This window comes from Battus philenor, unplaced genomic scaffold (genome assembly GCF_028537555.1).
Source record: "Battus philenor isolate CCGP_79_NKW_IND1 unplaced genomic scaffold, ilBatPhil1.0.hap1 SCAF_3, whole genome shotgun sequence".
In the NCBI taxonomy this organism is placed as follows: Eukaryota; Metazoa; Arthropoda; class Insecta; order Lepidoptera; family Papilionidae; genus Battus; species Battus philenor.
This window is the reverse complement of record NW_027181693.1, coordinates 8976103-8997137: the sequence shown is the minus strand read 5'-3', so window position 1 is coordinate 8997137 and position 21035 is coordinate 8976103. Positions and strand designations below refer to the sequence as shown.

Here is a 21035-nt window from a genome sequence, read left to right as displayed (position 1 = left end):
GGGGGCTATATCATAATCGCGACGCCCGTCGAGCGTGTTGGTGATAGATAGGTAGTATGGTACGCAGGAGATGCTATTTCTCGTTCTCTGGAAACTTGTTTGTGAGCAGTGACAATCCTATAATAATTAATGTACAAAATGTGAATAGTATAACAAAGTATTTCGGGGATCGAACCAGCTGCTTACAATCGCAAGTCTTAGTCCTATTCTATACTACATGACTAAAAATCTATGAAGATTATCCTAATCGTTAAAGTAGTTTCAGAACATTTTACTTAATTAAAATTAAAAGGCACACTTATTTTTTTATCCTAAATTCGTCGAAAATTACAATACACCTTGTTAATAAGAACGTATATAACACTTAAACACAACAAAATTTTGACTATGAATAATAATAAAAAGTTTGTCTTACCTTCCCAAAAAGTCCTTTCAAATGTTGTTTTTCGAGTTTTCGTTTCATTTTTATTCACACTTTTTCTGAAACCGAAAAGAAAAATTTTATAAATAAATATAGTAATTTCATAACTGAATCTTAAAACGTATAATGTGTTATCAAACGCAATACCGAAAACGCCTTGACCAATTCCGTTACTTTTTTAATGGCATCATCAAAGCACGGCGAAGGTTCTTAAGAAGTAGAAAATATAAATTTTGATAGTAAAACAATTACAGAATTTAAAAAAAAACATTTCGTAAATTCAAAAATCTATACATAGATGTCAAACATTAGACATCACTCAAAAACACGTTAAGACGTTTCAGGACGTAATCAACCACAAATATCGATACTGTATAATATTAGAAATAATCACATCATTACTAGTCTTGCAATGTGCGAGATAGAAAGCTTTCTTTTATAAGTATTCATTGTTTATCCTCAATACGGTGAATTAGTTATATAAAGTGACAACCCTGAAATATATCGTCATATTTATTTATTGATTTATTGGACCGCGACATGCCAATATGTTGGACAGTAGTACGAAGTCTGTAAAGATATTAAGAACTGTTTTATTCGTTAGGAATAAAAAGATCGTTAGGTATTTTACTTTCTGAAGTGTTTAAATTTTTTTTGTTCGTTTACTTTAATACAAAGAGAACAAAGGGGAAAAAACCGTTTCTTTAAAAAACTATTGACAGATGACGTTCGATAACGCCACTCAGCGCGTGCCACTCGCCGGAAATAGGGAAGTGATAGCAACAACACGCAGCACCCCTGTCACAAAACTCAGACAGATAAATATTTATATGGACATGTGTTTAATGGTATAGCTTTGCCCGACTACTGGGAAGACATAAGGAGTAAGCATTTAACCAAGGAACTATCTAATAACAAATGCATGTTAAAAACAAAATTTATGTAATTATACAAGGACATAATTTCATAATTTTTATGTAATGACATATTGTAAAATATGCAAAAACCCTTGTGCATTACTTATGGGTTCTTCCCAAAGTAGGGCGCGTTTGGAGTCCTCGTAGCTAAGTTAAAATATGCCGTTTATAGGGAAACTTAAAAAGATTGGTCTCTCCGGGCATTCTTCTCATGATCTATTTAAATAAGCGGTTATTGTCGTCCTCAGATGATATTAATATGAATGCTTAAATAAACGAATAAAAATTCTCAATTAAATCTGACGATGAAGTGGCATGGTTATTTCAGCTTTTTCATAATCATTAAATTTTTAAAATTGAAATTCTTTAAAACCTCTTAGACAAGTAGTACTCATCGTCTTCTTGTTTTGTGGAAGATATTTTATTAATATTGAAGAAAAATTATTTAAAACAAAAAAAAAATACAAAATTATCATGAGAAACTTAAATCTAAACTGTATTTAATGACGCTAAACTAGAAGAATCTTCACTTCTACTAAATATACAACTGCAATGGTGCACCTTCCATGATGTCAGTAGCGATTTATATAAGGCATGCCTGTACACTATTGCAAGCGTCCAGCTTAAACATCACTAATAATTAAACGAAATTAAGAAATTCATTATCAAAACAAATCGTAAACTTCAGATTTATACAGTTTTCCGTTTAAAATAATACATAAGTAATATGTTTCCTAAGACATGCATTCACTTTGTCTTAGTTGTTTACTCGTCTTATCTTATTTGAGACTCAGAAGTCGTTCAACTCAAATACAACATCTTACAGCTTAAGACTGAAGTCGTAAAATGAGTCATTTCTGACTGTCGGCATTTCAGCGTATCACTTATATATATTTAAGAGAAAACTATAAAAATTACCATGGTTTACCTAAATAAATTATAAAATTTATTTTAAGATGCTTAAAAATTCTATGCAAAAATAAACTTAACTAATAAAAAAACAACTGCAGGATTATAAAGTAAACGCATTTCTATTTTCAGTAAGATCGTTTGACAATTTTGCCGGAGTTATTTCCAGTTTTCATTTAAAAAAAAATGTAATCCTGACAGAGGTCTTTTGACCATATACGTAGTTTCGTTACGATGCGGGATTCGAATCGGCGACCCGGATACCTCAGACGCTCGGCGATCTGGGTCGTTGAATGTTTGCAATGTTCGTTTACAAAGCACAGACGGCCGTAGAGAATTGAACACAAGAACGTTGAACTAGCTAACAGCCTATCGGTTATTACCAAACAGAGCTTACAATTTTTCCGTGAAATCATCGAAATTGATAGTAACCTACATAGTCGTACGAGTTATTGCGAATATCACTTCTGCGAAACTCGACGCTGTTAATCGATTTAACACAATTCATTATACAAGCCGTTGTTAATATTTTGTGTTGTTTTTGATTGTTTTAATAAAGTGTACTTTGTAACTTGCGAAAAGTTGTTTTAACTGATTCAAATTATTGAGGACGCATGCGTACACTATTTTGTTTTTATTTAAATCACAAACTTACTATTTTGGAGTAACATGAAGTGAATTACTATACTAATATCAATTTCAATCGATCAAAAAATGATTTAATACGCATAATAGGTGCTATTACGCATACAGGTATGCTTTTCTGAATAATTTAAATATATGTCAAATATCATTACTTTACCATTACACCATGTGTACCAGGTAGTCTCAATAAAATTACCGTTTTATCGTTACTAAAAAATAATAAGTATAGTAAAATATAACAATATTAAGAACATACAAGACCCACATACAAAAGAAAATTCATAAGAAATTTGATTATAAAACACCTATTTATTAAATAAAACAAAGAAGCTAAGAAATTGTACGTAGTATTCAGATTAGCATTAAGTGTTCAAAACTTTTATTATAACAATGAAATCAATATTAGATCAAAGTTTGAACAATAAATTTTATAAACGTTTAGTTTTTTTTACTATAATTCCGACACGAAGAATTTAGGATTACTTTGCTCCAAATCTCTTTTGTATCTGAAGAAGCCACATCGCCATCAAATAAGTACAAAGTAACTGTAAACGATACCGTAACCATTAAAAGTAAATTCAAACCTTTATTTGATTTCTCGGTCATGCGAGAGCCTAGATATGACCAGAAAATCGAACAAACGTCAATCGAAACATTTTATTAAGAAATTTTATGAACAAATTCTTTATCAACTTACAGCTTGTTTTAGATGACTATTATTATATCAAAAAACTTCAAAAAATAAATACTTTGAAAATATTAAATTATTATTTCACATTTACTTTTTAAACTGTGTCTGAAGAGAAATTTATCAATTAAGCTATGTTGCCTATTTGCTGCAGGAAGTGAACAAATGGAGTACCGAACACTGAGGCTAAAGACCGTTTTATCAAGGAATCGTGAACACCTTTTGAAATTCAAACCAAATAAAGAATGCTATTGAATAACTTTTAAAATTGTTATACAATAAAATCTGTAGTTAACATGGACTTATTTCGATAAAAATTCGATAAGACCTCTCAAATATTATTATATACACCGACATCTTCAACATAGTTGAGAACTGGTTATAAAAGCTTATTTTCTAAAATGTCAGGGTCCTAAAAACAGCTAATGACTAGATTTAGAATGTCACTAAATACCAATGGAGCGTAAATTCGATGCTATTTGTCTACTTCAAATATATAACGCGTCTTGTCGGTCATTAGATATCTACTAAGTCGATTCCAACAGTTTTAGCACACTTGTGATTTATAAACAAATACTTTCTATACGAGTTCTAATTACAGCATTGCCAAACATTGTTGAAGATTGATTGGTTTTAAAATAGTGGTACAGAATTCTATCTTACACTATTAGTGAGTTTTATTACTTCTTAGTTAGTTGAAAAAGTTTTTTTCTTTTTAAATTTACCTATTTATATACCAACACATACGTAATCAATAACGCCATCAACTAACAAAAAAACAAACAAAACTTGAATTATAAAAGTAACATAGCTTAACATTATCCTTTCAATCCGTGACTTAAGCAAATGTAACATTTCCTTGTTTAAATATCAACAGAACTAGTTACGTATGTACATAAGGAGATTATGTTTAAGTACGTATGTGTGTATGCATACTTGCGCGAACAAAGAAAGAGGTCAGCCTCAGTTCGGATACAATTTTATGCACAAGCTGGCATTCCTTTCCAATGCAACGCGAATTGGCTAATCGTAAGAGCTGGACATGCAAATTTTATTAATGCGATCATAGAAACGCTAAACTGCGATTGGCAACGACTAATACCTTTTACGGATAGGTGTATCGCAACAGAGAATGTCATAGAATAATAAGGATAAATAAAATGCAATCGCAGAGTCGCGAAAGTCGCCATGTTGGAATGGGGCCTAACCTAGGTTAACCGCGTCGTGACTTCTCGCCCCCGCGCCTTCGACATGCCTGCGGAGCCTGCAGCCTGTAGCCCGCAGCCAGTCGCTCACAGGGAACCTTCACGCTTGTGTTTGGTTACATCGCCTGCTTACAAAATCCGTTTCAATAAACCACTTCCCAACTCGATAAATCCGATTGTAACTAGAGATTACGAACAAACTTTGTAAATTAATTTTGTGAAGGATGAATTTGAAAATTATATAACTTATTAAAATAAAGAGCACAGCAAACATTGCTGGTCATTGTAGTTTTTCATACAACTTTTATAGTTGACGTTTTATGATTCATTTGATATAAGATGCAGTAAACAAAAATCTAAAAAGAATATTAGGAAACCTAAACGTGTGCAATTTGTTTAATTTCAATTAAAGCGGTTTTTTTTTTATTCTAAAATTTTAATGCACTTATTATATATAAAATACCATTACGCGTTTTTATTTATGAAGCAAAAATATGAAGTAAATTTTTGTCGCCTGCGCTTTGACTATCGGGTGAATGCCTTCGTTTGCGGTAATACGAAACCTCGTTTCAAGGACATTATGACAACAACAACTGAAAAATACCTTCACAGTAAAAATAGCGTTGATCGACAAAATTATAAATTATTTTATTATTAAATTTTACTTGTTACAATTGTATTATAAACATTGATTGTCAACGTTTTTCGTAATATAATATAATATTATGTGTAACTTACTTAACGCATTCTTAAAAAATGACGCATCTTGTAGAAATATATAATGAAGTTGATACATATTTTTCGGTATACCTCCTAAACTTGGGAGAGACAAGGCTTTAAACGAATAGATTTAGGCGTATAATAAGGGTTACAAAATTTATAAAATTACAATTGCTCATTTAAAATATAACTCGTACGTAAACATTTATTACACGTACGGTTCTTTTCGCATCGCCATCGCCATCGCTTTTTATATGAAACTTACCTGGTATTTATTGCCAGATATTACTTTGAACCGATTAGAATAAAGTCGTTGTCAGTTTTATGATGTTATATATTTTAAATGCTTTGACAATTCTTAACAATTTGTTTATGTTGTTATATAAAAAGGGGAACATTAATCAGAATTTCGACCTTTACAACTTATCTATGTTCCAATAATTAATAGAAATTTTATTATGCTTAACATCATTATTCTACTATTTAATATTAGCAATTGATTTTATAATTATCTGGTACGAGATACAGTCTATCTGGAAATACATATAAATTTAACTAAAGTTATTTACTTTTATTGAATTCAATTCAATGTTTTGAGACGGACGGTTTATGAACTACACTAATTAGAAAATATTGGTTTTAAGAATAATATGAAAATGACACGTGGAATTTAAAAGAACCGCTGTATCGTTTTTTATTATAGTTCTAAATATAAAAGAAATGTCTATGATTTCAGTGATGACATTAAAACCCGTTCTCCCACCACAGCGATTATTAATCTCAACAAAAACTGAATTTTAATCAGATTTGTTGTTTCTCATGTTCGCATAATGCATATTGATACGTCTGTTGCTTTAGTTTATATGTATCGAAATAATCTTACTAATAAAATCGATTCTGAAACGGGTTTGATAATCCGTCGTCCACCTTCAATTTATACCTTGGCAGCACTGATCATGAACGCGCAACCTTCCCTATTAGTCCACGTTAAAGTTATAAATAGTTACTTTATTGAATATATGGGTTCATGTGTGCGGACTGCCAATCATGAAGGCAGCCGCTACGTTATATATTTTTTTTATTTGCAAACTTGATGTCTTCCCACCGATTGAGACTAGAAAAGGAATCATATATTTTCTCTATAAATAGCCTTTGTTGAACAGTAAAATAAGAAGTTAACACAAGGATAAACGCATGAAAATACTAAAAGGACGTTTATTGCACTTTCTGAAATATTTATAGCTTAAAATGGAATTCTTTGTGCAATTAAATAAAAGAAGGGTGCAGAATTTTTGAAAGAGATATAAGGTAGTTCGGATATTTAAAAAGAATACATCGAATAACAACTCTGATGTGCACGATATTTATTTCTGTTTATAAATATCAGGTAAAGTAAAGAATTAATTAAAGTAAAATAAACAAAAGAAGTTTTACAGTGCACATTTACTTAAAATAACCCGCAATATTGAAACAATGATACCCATCTTTATTATATCTTTAGTTATCAAATTATGATTAAACTATACAGTGTGATTAGAATTAGTTTAAAAGCTTTACAGGGGATATATGTATAATTTACTGTGAATTTATATATGGTACATCCTATCCAATAATCAATGGTCAAATAATAAATGTGATGATAATTTAGTTAGAAAATAGTTTTCTAAATTCTGATTACTACCTTTTAAAATTGTAATTGTTGTTTACTATCTGTTCCTGTAGACTTAGAATTGCCAGAAGTTATTGACCCGTCGTATTCAAATACAAATAACATATTAATGCAACATATTTCAGAGTGAAAACTCTATAAAGGGTATTATGAAATATGTATAGAAGCTTTAAAGCTTTTCACTGACACGTATACTATACATTTACCCCTTTGAATCTTTTACATCTATTTCCAATCACCCTGTATAAATATTTTTATTGTCACTGGGAATAGCGTAGAACATGGTCCACCTATTACTGGTTTTTGTATTTAATTTGATTTATAATTTACATGCATCTTTATTTTTTTATCTGTGCTGGATACTTCCACGACACCGCTACAAAAATTAATGTGTTCGCAATGAGATATTAATATTACCATACAATATTTATTATGTGAAATAGATCGAATAAATCATCTTGCTTACACTATAAATTATTTAAAATGTTTCTTCTCTTCGATATTTGCTATTCAAATAAAATAATTTAAATATAACGGACTCTATTAATTTATGTTTATGTTGTTATTCATTTAATTACTGATGGCTGTACATCACCAACACAAGTATCTAAAACAGGTTCTTTGTAATAAAATAACCACAAAAAATCGATTCTCAGGAATAATTGCAGTTACGTTGTTACGACTTTATATAATTAGAAAATTTCATACCAAAATTTGGTTCGGCATTACTGTTAAAATCGTACAAAAATTTTTTATTAATCTATTTGACGCAAAGTTCAACTTAAAACCCTTTTATTACCATGCGGTACTCCCACAGAAAAAGAAATTTAAAGTCTTTAGTAGTCTAGAAAGTTCAATGAACGAATGATCATAGCGAGCTTTGTTTATTTGTTGTTTGCGATTAAATTTGTATAAATGTAATGTGTACTTCATATTTTTTGAGCTGTGTTTAATTAAATAAATCGAAATAATGTTAATAAATTAATAGAAAAGAAATAATGAAATTACAAACTTAATAGGTATTTGTGTTGGCCGACAAATTTTAATAGGTAAAAGGGAAAATGTCAACCAGTATAAACACAATAAAAATTGATACGATTTATAAAACCAGCAATTATTTCGGAAAAAGTAGCAGATTAATATGACAAAAACTTTTAAGGAACTTTTATTTGCATTAACTATTACTATAACCTAATGCTTGTTTGACCGAGGTGTTGTTGGCAATTTGATAACGTATATAAATAAATATATAATAGCATAAATTACTAACGTGAAAAATAGGAACGGCGTAAGATAAATTGATATCTTACAATCTATACACAATAAATCATTGATTGTTTAATACATAGACTCGTTAAAACAATGTTGTTCTCAATCGTTAAAAACAACGAGGCAATAAAATATCAGAGGCTCAGGGGGAGTGCGGGACGAGGTCCCGTTAGAGACGCGACACTTCGCAGAAGCGGCCTCATGAGCCTTGCATGGACTGAGGCGGCGACTTTCTTCCTTACACGCGGTCAGGGTTGACATTTAACTTCATTACCTTGTATTTATTTAAAATTAAATCTCACACCGTTTAAGAAAGACGACCATGAAGCATTATGCCTCAATGTAATTGCTTATAAACAGTACTTAAGTTTCCTGTTTTTCTTTGTTACTAGTACCAAATATAAAAACACGATTAATGTTTTGTAAAATAAAAAAGCTAAATCCATCAAAGTTCAAATTTTTTTTTTAATATTTGATAGAGTGCCGTTAATTTAAATTTTACAAGAACGGTCTTTGCTACAGTGGAAAAGAATAATTTCTGCTAGGTATTAACATAAAATACATTGTTCGTATGTTCGCAGCCTAATTGGCCTGATATTCTTACGATGAATAGATAAGTATGTTTATGTTCAGTCATCCTTACTTATTCTCTTGTCAAAGAATGGAGATGATATGACAAATTATTACACAGTAAAATAATTATAAAGTTTTGACAACCCTGAGTTAGTACATAGAATTCTTCACCTCAGAGGTATGCTCCAGAGCAAAAACATATCACTCAGTGCCCCTTTTTCGAGAAAAACATATACATAAACTTACAAGTAAGCAATGATTAAATGCACATGTTTAGAAACAAATAGATTCATTCTAGAAATAAATCTTTTTCAGATCAAATGGGTTTCTGTAAAATAAAAAGGTAAATGCAATAAGTAAATATGCTATTTGAAATGGACTTTTTGAAATTTGAATTAAGCCACTCGCGACTGTGTAAGGTTGGTTATATCTTAAAGATATTATTTTTAAAAAATACATCCTCGATATACGTTAACCATTAACATTGTCAATAGTTTCATTTACGCATTTAAGGGCAACAAAAGAAACAAGTATGGTACAAGAGGCGGTCTTATCGCTCGAGGCGATCTCTACCAGACAATCTTTACCAGGCCTTACCTTTTTACCAGGCTTTGCTTAAATATCTTCTACTGAGAAAAACTTGACGTTTTTTTTAAATTCATGTTATAAATTACATTGTAAAAGTTACAATTCGATTAATGAAAACAATTTCACTATTATCCACATGTGATCATTAACAATCGCCACACGAGTAGGCCACGAGAAGTATTTCGGAATAACCAAATTTGATATAAACTAGAATTAGAATGAGCTCCCTAGTAATGACATCTTTCAACTTTAAGCTACGAGATTTCCAAATACACCTTGATCTGAAAAGAGCATTAAAGCATTCCATTACAGGCGAGCTAAATCTGTTTTTTATACTATACGTTTATATTATAAGCTTATACCAAATTGAGCTTTTCTTACTCTATTTTCATGACACCCAACTGGTCTCTGCAAATGATCCAAAATGGAAAATAATATGTTTAAAAAAATATAGCGACATAAGATCATTATCACGGTCTTTAAAATTAAAGCACTTAGTCCAGCTCGAGCTGCCTTATCGAATGTTACTTTGCAGCGATAAGATAGCATGAATGATGAGGTGCCAGTGACACGAAATATTCTTTAAAGTAAATAACAATTTATTAACTTTACTTAATTATAGGTTAAAGAAATGCCAGACAGAGTTCTAAAATTTAGTAACATAATAAATATAAAAGAAAATGTGTTAGAGCTTATATCTGCATCGACTTTTAAGCTATAGTGATTGAGTATCTACAGATGACTACTAAGATCAATTTTTACAATGATCATGTTCCAGAAATTTCCGTACTATATAAAGTATTAAAGATATGCCTTCAATTAAACTCACGACATATGGAGTACTAAAACAATGATTATTTATTGCAGTGACAATTTCATTACGGCAAAAACTTATTATGAGGAAGCATTCAAATAACACTTCCTTAATGTGTAAATGAGTTTAGAGCCCTCGGATAAACAGGGCGGCCAACAAGTCAATAAATGGAGAGTGGGACGAGCGTGCGAACAAGGTCGGACGTGCTATTGTCAACGAAGCCCAGCGCCACTTTGCGACATACGCTTCCTATACATCGGCGCGCAATTTATGTATGTGCATACCCATAGAGTACAAGATCAAGGAGATTTTCGCCGTTTCCGCCTCTCACGTACGGAATTCCAAGCTTTGAAGCGCGTCGGTTCCACATACGACGGCGTTATCGAAATATTCGCGAGCTTTCTTCACGGTACTCAGTCGGGTATTAAAATAAATTATTCTTATAGTTATCGACTGCCGTCGAAATAATGTATACAAAAATAAAACGCTTCTATTGCCCCATCGATATCTTAATGTGGGTGTTAAAATATGCTAAGCGGATCAAAATGAGAATATTGATAGCATCGTGATCGATGTCAGCGATCATTACAAGCGGTGAAAGTGCGTCGAGATAAGTGAGTACGTTCATAAAATTAATAACAGTATTAGATGTATTGGATTGCAGAGACGTCTGCAGGGCCAATCGCCGCGTCGCAGTACCGTTAGCGGGCGCAGTGGCCGCATGCCGCTGACCACACCATCTCCGCTTCTACGTATAACAAATCTTCGAATTATTATTTCAACATAACAAACAGTTAACAAGGAGATGTCATACCTGGTTTCATGTTTGTTGACCGTTTTGCATAAATTTAAACGCGGTCTCTGAGAAACGGCGAATACATTTGCTATATAAGCTTATAATGCTCAAAAGAAAAAACGTATAAGGTTGTACACTTTATGGGTAACATAACGGTAGAAGCGTTCAAGAAGGTATACAAAGCACATGATTCACAGCAGGACCTACAACTAGGATAAACTCAATATCCGTGAATCACTACGCTCAATCTCCTTATTTTGTTTCATAAATATGTATTCAGTACGGCAACCATTTATTTAAATAGATTATATTTGCATGATGTAAATGCAACCTTCATCTAACACAATTGATTGAAAGATGTATCAAATCATATAATCAAAGCTTCTAAACAAAAAACTGGTTGAAAAAAAGACGATGAATAAATAATGAATGTGGAATGTCAAGTACATATGTCAATACTCTTACAATAGTATAAGATTTTATACCTAATCGAACATAAATAATATTGGAAATGTAATGTCATTTGGGTAAAGACAACGCAGACACTTGTTTATTTAAAAAAAAAAAAACTTGGATCGGAGAGACTGCTTCACAATGAAGAATAAGGAATACATTAGAAAAAGTAATAAAGAAAATTACCAGAAAAAATCTTCGTTAAATAAGTATATAAAAATACACTATATACATATATAAAAACAATTTCGTAAAGATTAAAGGCAATATACATTTAAATGTAAGTGTTATGCATCTATGAAAATAAAAAGTAATTCATTTGGTTAATACGTGCTTTCTAAAATAAAATTGCAAACGACAGAGACCAATGAACCACCAATGTTCGGAGAAAATTTTAAACTGAATAGACATTCCGTTAGACGTGGCATACCACACACTGTCGGGAATTGTTTTGTCTACAACGGTCAAATACTTAAACATGAAATAGAACCATGGTTTTTGTTATCTATTATAATTTGTACCCACCTACAAAAGACACGCCTCTCACTATTTTGGGACAACAAGACAATGTGAACGATAACGATCAATTACTTTATGATATACCTATCAATTACGACTTGATAGTTTCGAGAGTTAAAAAAAGAGCTATCACACTGCCCCGTATTTTCGCTTGTGGTCGAAGCTTCTCTTTCAAATACTTGAATGTAGGCCAAATCGTGAACGTTATTACTCGTACTACCTCCAGTTGGAACGCTGGATCATAACTCGATTTCTCGGCATGAAGAGAATGCGAACTTCAATTTTCATTGAGAAAAAATTATTGAGAATTATTTTAAACAATAATGATCCTTGGAAAATATATCATTTATTTTTCTTTAATATAGTTTAGACATATTTTCAAATTAACATCAATCAATTTTATAATAAAAACAGCTTAACCTATTTTAAAGTGCTTAAAACTATTTGTAAATTTTTATAGTTTTTTTAAAGACTGATGCCTTCGTTGCACAGGTTTTAATAAGAAATACAATGTCTCGTATAATAAACAAGATAATCTATTAATAAATTACTACCGAAAAGAATATTAAATATTAGAATTACTAATGACTACTAATTACCAATGACCATAAAAACAATTCGTTTTGTTCACTTTCCATACCCTTTGTATGCTTTTGCATAAAGCAGAGAATCGAAGCTCACGTGGAAAATAACAAAACTCCGTACCACTTAATGCCATTGCAGTTTAAACAATTGCCTATCGTAAACAGAAGTTAGTAGCGGTAGTATATTAAGTATGTTTGCTTTTTGAATGCCAACTACTTACTCTGCAGCATTGGCAAGTAGGTGAAGTAGTTTGAACGATTAGAAAGATCTGCGCACTGCAGAGATGCGGGAAACTCAGTTAATTATTTTACCTACCTATGTGTAGAATTTATTTTCTTATTACATGTATATGGTCCTAGATCAGTGTACCCCTTCGTTGTCGTACCTTTTCGAACTCATCGATACATATTTGATGTAAATATTTAAAGCATAGACTTAAGCTTATTCAGGTCAAGTACAAAAATAGTTTTCTGAGCTGAAGTTAAAATGTCATTTCATGCCAGATATACCTTATGATTATCACGTCAGAAATTGTCACACGATGAAACAGAAGACCGAATACTAAACGAGAACAATTACTTTTACTTAACAGAATCAAGACGTTTTTAATGGCAATTATATTGCCAAAAAAAGTTTGAGTATACTTAAAAAATGTTACATTTTGAAAAGTAAATGATTGTTTATATTCAAAAGTAGGTCTTAAAAACATTTTTCACGTTACCTTTTTTTATAATGAACTAAATCATCGGTGTTATGACTTTATTGCTGACTGTTCTAGTCATTACTATGTAATAATAGTATTTATAATAAACTAGTAATATGGCCGGATTTTTATTTTTAAAATGCAACACAGATTATTGAAATGTTTTTCTGATTATTCTCCGTGGGATATTTGTCTTATGAATCTGTGAAAATACGCAAAATGTAATATTTTATTTTAGTTTAGTTATTCGTACAGACTTTTTTATTTTACAAGCGTTTCCAAAAAATGTTTGTCTTCTTTAATGATTTTATTTTCATTTATTTTGTTAGCAAATAATACATATTTATTAATACAAGAAAATACCATCCTCGTTTATTTATCTCTACCATAAAATTTTCTGGTATTTTCCAAGTGAACTAAAATATTTTTTTGCGTGTGTATTACATACATTAACCCTGGAGCTGGTACGGTATTCAATATTTAAGCTATTTAATGCACATAGTTAAAATCGATACGACGTTTCTTGACAACGTTTGACCAATTTAGATAAAGTAAAAGTAGTACTTACGTTTAAACATTTAACGATTTTAATGTTTTTGTCACAAATCTGAACGTGTCAGGTGTTGTTTGGCAAGGTCTACTTTTGCTGTCTACGTACAACTTATTTGATATTCGTAACAGATGTTTCTCGGCCTGTACCTTAAGTTATTCCGTCTTCGCCTTTATTTTAGCACAAGAAAGTATAAAATATGTTGGTTCCAAAACATTTCCAGTGTATATACGTTAAACTGTTAAACGCGTATATATTTATATATACATACATATATATATATATATATACATATATATATATATATATATATATATATATATATACAGTTAATAGGACATATATACATAAGTACATATATATACATATATACGTGTGTGTGTACTTAATTTTTATACAAAAAAATTTAAATATTTATATTAATTTAATAAATACGAACATTGTACGTTACATTGGCATTACGTTGGCATCAGAAAATTATACATCAATAAATCTCCTTACATATCAATAGATTACCCTTTTTTAAATTCTAGTTGATTACCACCGCGTCATGGGTCTAATTCATTAGAGTAGAAAAAGGCTATTGCACTAGTCCAATATTACGTCTGAAAATGACAAAAATACATTTTATGCATTTTGTGTTTCAAAACGGACGGTAAGATTTTTATTACAACAACATTACAGCAACATGAAGAAAGATGTTACTATTAGAAGTATAAAAACCAAAGGAAATTTTATATGATTTAATTTAAAATATAAAGAAACCGTTGCTAACAGCAAACCATTTATTCGGTGATCATAGTTACAAATGTTAAACTAAAATATTCCGACCTCATTACGATTCGAGAGGCAAGGTTACGGTGTAGATGTAATACCAACTCCAGTGTAATGTTTCGGTTAAGATATTCAAAGTCGTGATACTTCATTTATTAATTATTATTGCAATGGTTTTTGCAATATTGGTAATTTAAATGTTTTAAACCGATAGCGATTCTACCGTTTTTGACTACCAATTAGCTTACAAATCTGTGATGCGAATTTATAAGATTACAATCGACTGTAATCATCATTTCAGCCACAGGGCGTCCATAGCTCGAAATAGACCTTCCGAGAAATTTCGAAAAAGAGCGGTTAAATACGACCTGTATCCAACGTATTCCGATGACCTTAATAAAGTCTGTCAACCACATCCTACGTTACGCTTGCCGATCCGTGGTCCCTACTCCAGACCTCAAGGTCACAACGGCCATCCATTCCGCGCGATGAAGTTTGACCATTGCAACTTTGACTTGCCAATCCTCTGCCGCTAGCAGCTACATCGATTATTAAACCATTGTAGCTAAGTGAAATTCAGATTTTATTAGTTAAAAATATAACTAATAACGAGAATTTTTGCTTATTTTGAGAAACTTAAAATACGAAAATATAGCAAGATTGGTAGGCATTATTACTACATTCAAACATTGAAATTAACAACATAAATAAATTAGTTTCATCATTAATCAATCGGACACATATTTCCCACTCCGATTATGAAACGGAGCTTAATTTGAAATACTTAAACCGCAGCGACCCAATTAGCGCTTGCTATTTCCAAATTAGTAAGCTCTAATTGGTAATTCTATTGGTAAATTCTAAATACAAATATCGTATTAAAGGCGCAGAAAATGAAGTGCCCCGAATCGCTTTGAATGCAAAGTTTACAATTTCTGTATGGAGATGTAGGTTCGTGGAACAATGGCAGGGTGCGCAAGGCTGGCTGCTTTTCCAGGGTGAGTTAGGAGGGCGGGCGCAATGGTCGCGAGTCACTCCGCCTTCGCAGCGCACAATTGTTACTTGCTAGTTTGCATGAGAATACGGAAAACTTTGCATGTGTGTCGCCGTTCTGAATAAAATATTCTTTTCTTTCATCCCACTCGTTGTTCCTGTGCAACTGGTAGAACTATTGTTACCGAGGAAAACAATGAAAATACTTTGTAACTTCGTCCCTACATCAACGAATTTTCGAGGCGAATGCAACACCATTTTCGTACGCATTCTTTGAAAATTTCAATACATTAAGATTATCATAAACAACTTCTTTACTCAATTACTACTGTGGTAGTAGTTCTTATACCGTTCGGATACGAATCGAAAAAAGTAGTTAAGATAAAATTTAAATACGTTAAATTCGTAAAGAAATAATAAAATGTTTTATCCGCGTTGTCAAAAATAAAATGATTCATTGTGCGATACATTTTCTGACTGTTAAATTTCTGTAGTATTTTAAGTGGAAAATATGTAAGCAGTGACTTCCATCTAAATCTTTACGTTCATAAATCTTTTCTATGACTGTTCATATAACCAAACTTGCCTACTAATTTTCAACCACATTAATTAAGACATAAAATGTGTTTTAACAGAAGCAAAGATATTTTTTTTATATATAAACAAAATTGATATAACATTTCGTACATTTTTGGTTTCATTACTAGATCGTTTGCAATCTGTAATTGATTTGGCATTGTTTCAAAATATTATATAATATCTTTTGGAAACTTAGTTTATCTGTTACTTTAGGTTATTATACATCAATCATTGAGTTGTTCCTCTTACATCGAATCACTTGATAATTTTTAAAGACATATAATGTTTAATGATATAGAATGTGCAATTATATATTTAAGATTATAAAATTAACTATAATTATAAATAAAAACTAAGGTCAATCGAAATTACTTAATATAAACTGCATTTAATATAAAATTGTAATTTTATATTAAGTTTATAAATAATGTCATGGAAACTTCAGAAATATAAATTACAATAAAAATTTAGGAATTTTTGTACATTAAAAATTACACAACAGATAACTTTTTTCATTTTCTTATTTCATTAATTACCACTATTCTCGTTCATTTACGATGATATTAAATAATTGTAGGTAATCACTGATTTCTTTCTAATGACACTAACTCTAGTTGTCTGTGAATGGATATTAATTTGAAACCAATAATTATTTCCTTTGGGCGAAAATGTCTGTGATCTTTCGCCAACAGCAGACTAGTTGTAGAAATAATTTTCCTGACAAGCAAGTCCTTCATGGTTGCTCATTTATTATTAACCCTATTATAAGTATAAGTTTAAAAACATTAATAATTGTGAGAAATACATATTTAATAAATATTTCGAAAATTTTAAATAAAATTTTTAGTTTCACCTCCAGCAATCTAGCTGCCAGATATTATACAAAGTAATTAGTTACAGGTGTAAAAGCTTTATATTGGTAAATGTATACTCGTTTCTTGTCAATTAATATATGGTACACCATATCACAACGTCTATGGTTTTATAATTAACAAATAACGTAATGATAACACAATATTTATATGTTACTAGCTGATCCCGCAAACGTTGTTTTGCAAAAAAAAATTGATATTTTAATTTACAAATAAAAAATAAGGGTTGATCGTAGAGGGGTGAAAATTTATGGTTGTATGTATTCTTGTATGCTGTATCTTAAAAAAATAAAAACAAAAAATTTCGTTAAAAAAATAAAAAAAATTTTTAAGTGTGAACAACCTTTATCACTTAGGGGTATAGAAAATAGATATTAGCCGATTCTCAGACCTAGAGAGAGAATTTTATATATTAGATAATAGTAAGAAAAAAGCGTTATTAAAGTTCGGACTACCGCGTATTCAAATTAATTATTGCGTACTATTTATCCCTGTAGACTTTGTACTGCCAGAAGTTGTTTGATTGTCGCGTTCCAGTAGAGTTTTAGAATAATAACTTTATACAGAGTGATGATGACAAAAAGGCTATTCATACACCCCGTTTAAGCTTTTACACCTATAACCAATCACACTGTTTAAAAAAGGAAATCACATCCGGGCATATACATATTTTGCCATTCCATGTATAAATAATGTATTTTATATATGTATAAATTATATGATATATAATTCATGAACATTTAAATAAAAGATTTTAAGTAAAATATTAGGTATCCTGTTATGTTTGTCGATAATGTTGTAATAAAGATGTCTATAGTAACGGATACCGTATATCAAATTGAGTACACTGATTAGCAGACGTAACTGTAAATTTCATTCAAGATTTTATTATGTATAAATTAAATACTGGTTTTCGAATAAACCAATATTTTGGTATATTTTCTTCATATAACATTTACTAAAGAGGTTATAAATAAATTAATACTCCGCAGACAAAACCATTTCTTGAAACAAATATAAGAGCAATTGGTTATTAATGTAAAAACTGAAAGAAGGTGAATATATAGCTCATTTGACGCCAATTAATATCAGATAAACCCATCCAATAATCACCGGTTTAGCAAAAATTAATAGTCGTGACAATATAGTACGAAAATGGGCTGTAAAGATTCAGATTACTACATATTAAAATTAGTAATTGTTTAATTTCTGCCCTTTCAGACGTTGTACTGCGAGATGTTATTCTGACGCGAGTTTCAGAATGATCACTTTATACAGAGTGATTGGAAGTAAGGTGTAAAAGCGTTAAAGATTTTTGCTGACAAATACGATATTCATTAACCCCTTTCAAGGTTTGACACCTATAATAAATCATGCTGTATATAAGATAATAATTACGAATGTGAATAAAATACATTTAGGCGTATTTTCAACGCTACCAAAGCAATCGTTCCCTACTATCAATGTAATTAACTTCAAAATCATTTTTTTGAAAAAAATATATATTTCAAAATGTCAATCTGTACTTAACAAAATATCAAATAAGTTATATGCGACCGAAATTCTGCATTAATAAAGATTTTTTTGGATTTTGATGTTTTTTTTTATAATAAATATTTAATTTTTATTTAAATATTGTTTGCATGTATACTCCCCGGAGTACTTAAGTTGCAAGCTTTCTTCCGCTATTAATTAATGTAAACGTAATTAACGATTTTTTTATGTACATTTATTGTTAAAGTTTGTTAGTCCTTAATTGCTGCTTAAATTTTTTTCCATACTCACGTGCTGTCTGTGACGTCACTTGACTCATCCAACTCGCCAATAGTGTCGAGAGACGCCCCGGAACCGTCCTCGCGAGTTTCAACTGGGGGCGGTGGTGGTGCGGTAGTCGGTCTTGTACAAACAGGCGTTTCGTTGATATTATCTTTGAATTGGGTTTTTGGAACAAAATCAATGAGTCTTGGCAAAACTTCCGGTGTTATGTTTTCATCAAACTTTTCATCCATTTTATTATTCATTTCTGCTTCTGATCGCTGCAACCAAGATTCAATGCAAGTTTTCTTAGTAGGGGTAAGAAGGGGTTCGGGAACTGGCGGTGGCAAAATTTCAGGAAGAGGAACTGGTTTTCTTTTTTTTTCGCTGACTGATCGCTCAATTTTCGTGTTTCGAGGCATAGGCTTAGGTTTTTCTGCTGTTGTATCAGATTGAACATCAACTTGCTCGTGCTTGATGGTTTCAGTGGAGTCTGTTTTCCGTGAAGTGTTTTGAATGGTATAATTATTATTTCGATCATTAACTTGCTTTTGCTTCTTCTGTTGTATTAAAGAGTCTTCTTTTATTTGAGTATTTTGAATAACGCTTTCTAAACCATTTGTATGATTATCTAGTTTTTTCAATTCTTTCTTCAAGTCCATTCCTTTCTCTAAAAATTTACTGTTTGTCATATCTTTCAATATATTTGAATCTATATTCTCAATGCAGTTTAGAACCTTTTGTATATCGAAAGATTTAGGTTGCATAATTGGGGTTGAGGGGATACTGTTTTCAACCGAACTTGCCATCGATCCTAATCTATCTACAACTGTTGAGATTGAACTGCCTGTGTCATCAGATTCAGCATCAGCCATAACCAAACAACGTTCCCATTCACTTGACAGCAAGTCGATATACACATCTGCTTCCGGAGGCATTACCTTCCCATCTGATAATCTTCGGACTAAACGTCTTACTTCATCAGGCGAACCTTTCTTTAGACAAGCTATACCTTCCTTATTTTGCCTGTGTATATGGCTATCAAAAGAAGACTTTCTTGATAGTTTAGTAATTGAAGAAACAACATGCTGACTTGTAACTAAGCTCTCTTTATCATTAGAACATTGTTTGTGAGCCGAATCAATATTGACAAGGGCGTTTTGTTCGCCAACAGTTTGAAGAGTTTGTTTATCCTTAAAGGAATTTTTCTTACCCAATTTTCTAGGGGGTACTGGAGGCGGTAGATTTATTTGCATGTTAACATCCGGTGTCTGATTAGAATTTAAGAGTTCCTCCATAGAATCCATTTTATTGAGTTCTGATTTTTCATTTGGATCAAAATGACGCACCAAAAGCTTTAAAGTTTCATCGGAATCTTTCAGGCGACGAACACAGTCTATTCTTGTCAGTTCGGAAACACTTACGCCGTCAATGGCTAAAATTTCGTCACCGGGTATCAGTTTACCCCAAGGTGCGCAAGCACTGGCAGCAGGGCTGTCTTCCGCACATGATTGAACAAGAAGTCTTCTTACTTTTTCAGCAGCTGCTGATCCCCCTTCAAATTTTAAGCCGAGCCCGAGTCGCGCACCACGTGGTCTTTGCACAATAATTTCGGCAGCACCAGGCGCTGCGTCTACTGTTAGCACTGTAACAAAATTCGAGGCTTTTACGGCAGGCTTACCCTCACCCACCGGTACTATTGTGATGAATTCCTCAGCGGCCGCCACAGCCTCCATGCCGCGTGCCACACGCCGCTGGCTGTCAATTATCGCTTACTGGTGGCAATCTGAAGACAAAAATTCATCATAAGCTTGCGTAATAAAAAAACGAAGCGCGCGAGACTCAAAGCGCATGAGTGCTCTGCGTAACCTCTCTCTTTAACTGTTGCGTTAGAAATGAATGTTTCGAGATGAACCAAATCGAAAACATCGAGGTCCGTTACGCTACGTTATAAAAATATTTAACGAAACCCACGGCTATTGCTATTACCTAATTAAAAATAAATAAAATATTCTTTACAGTTTATACGATTATAAAT

The 21035-nt window shown here is 31.5% G+C and overlaps 1 protein-coding gene across 2 annotated transcripts in view; it reads right to left on the bottom strand.

Moving 5' to 3' along the window:
- Window positions 1–21035, bottom strand: part of bbg (big bang) — a 47751-nt gene that overhangs the window by 13216 nt on the left and 13500 nt on the right. For both annotated transcript variants that reach the window (XM_068770565.1, XM_068770567.1), the window contains exons 2-3: window positions 19028–20783; window positions 416–480 (exon numbers count right to left, since the gene is read on the bottom strand). In XM_068770565.1, the coding sequence (XP_068626666.1) occupies window positions 416–480; window positions 19028–20733 (1771 nt within the window). In that variant the 5' untranslated portion in view covers window positions 20734–20783. The remainder of the gene's footprint in view (window positions 1–415; window positions 481–19027; window positions 20784–21035) is intronic.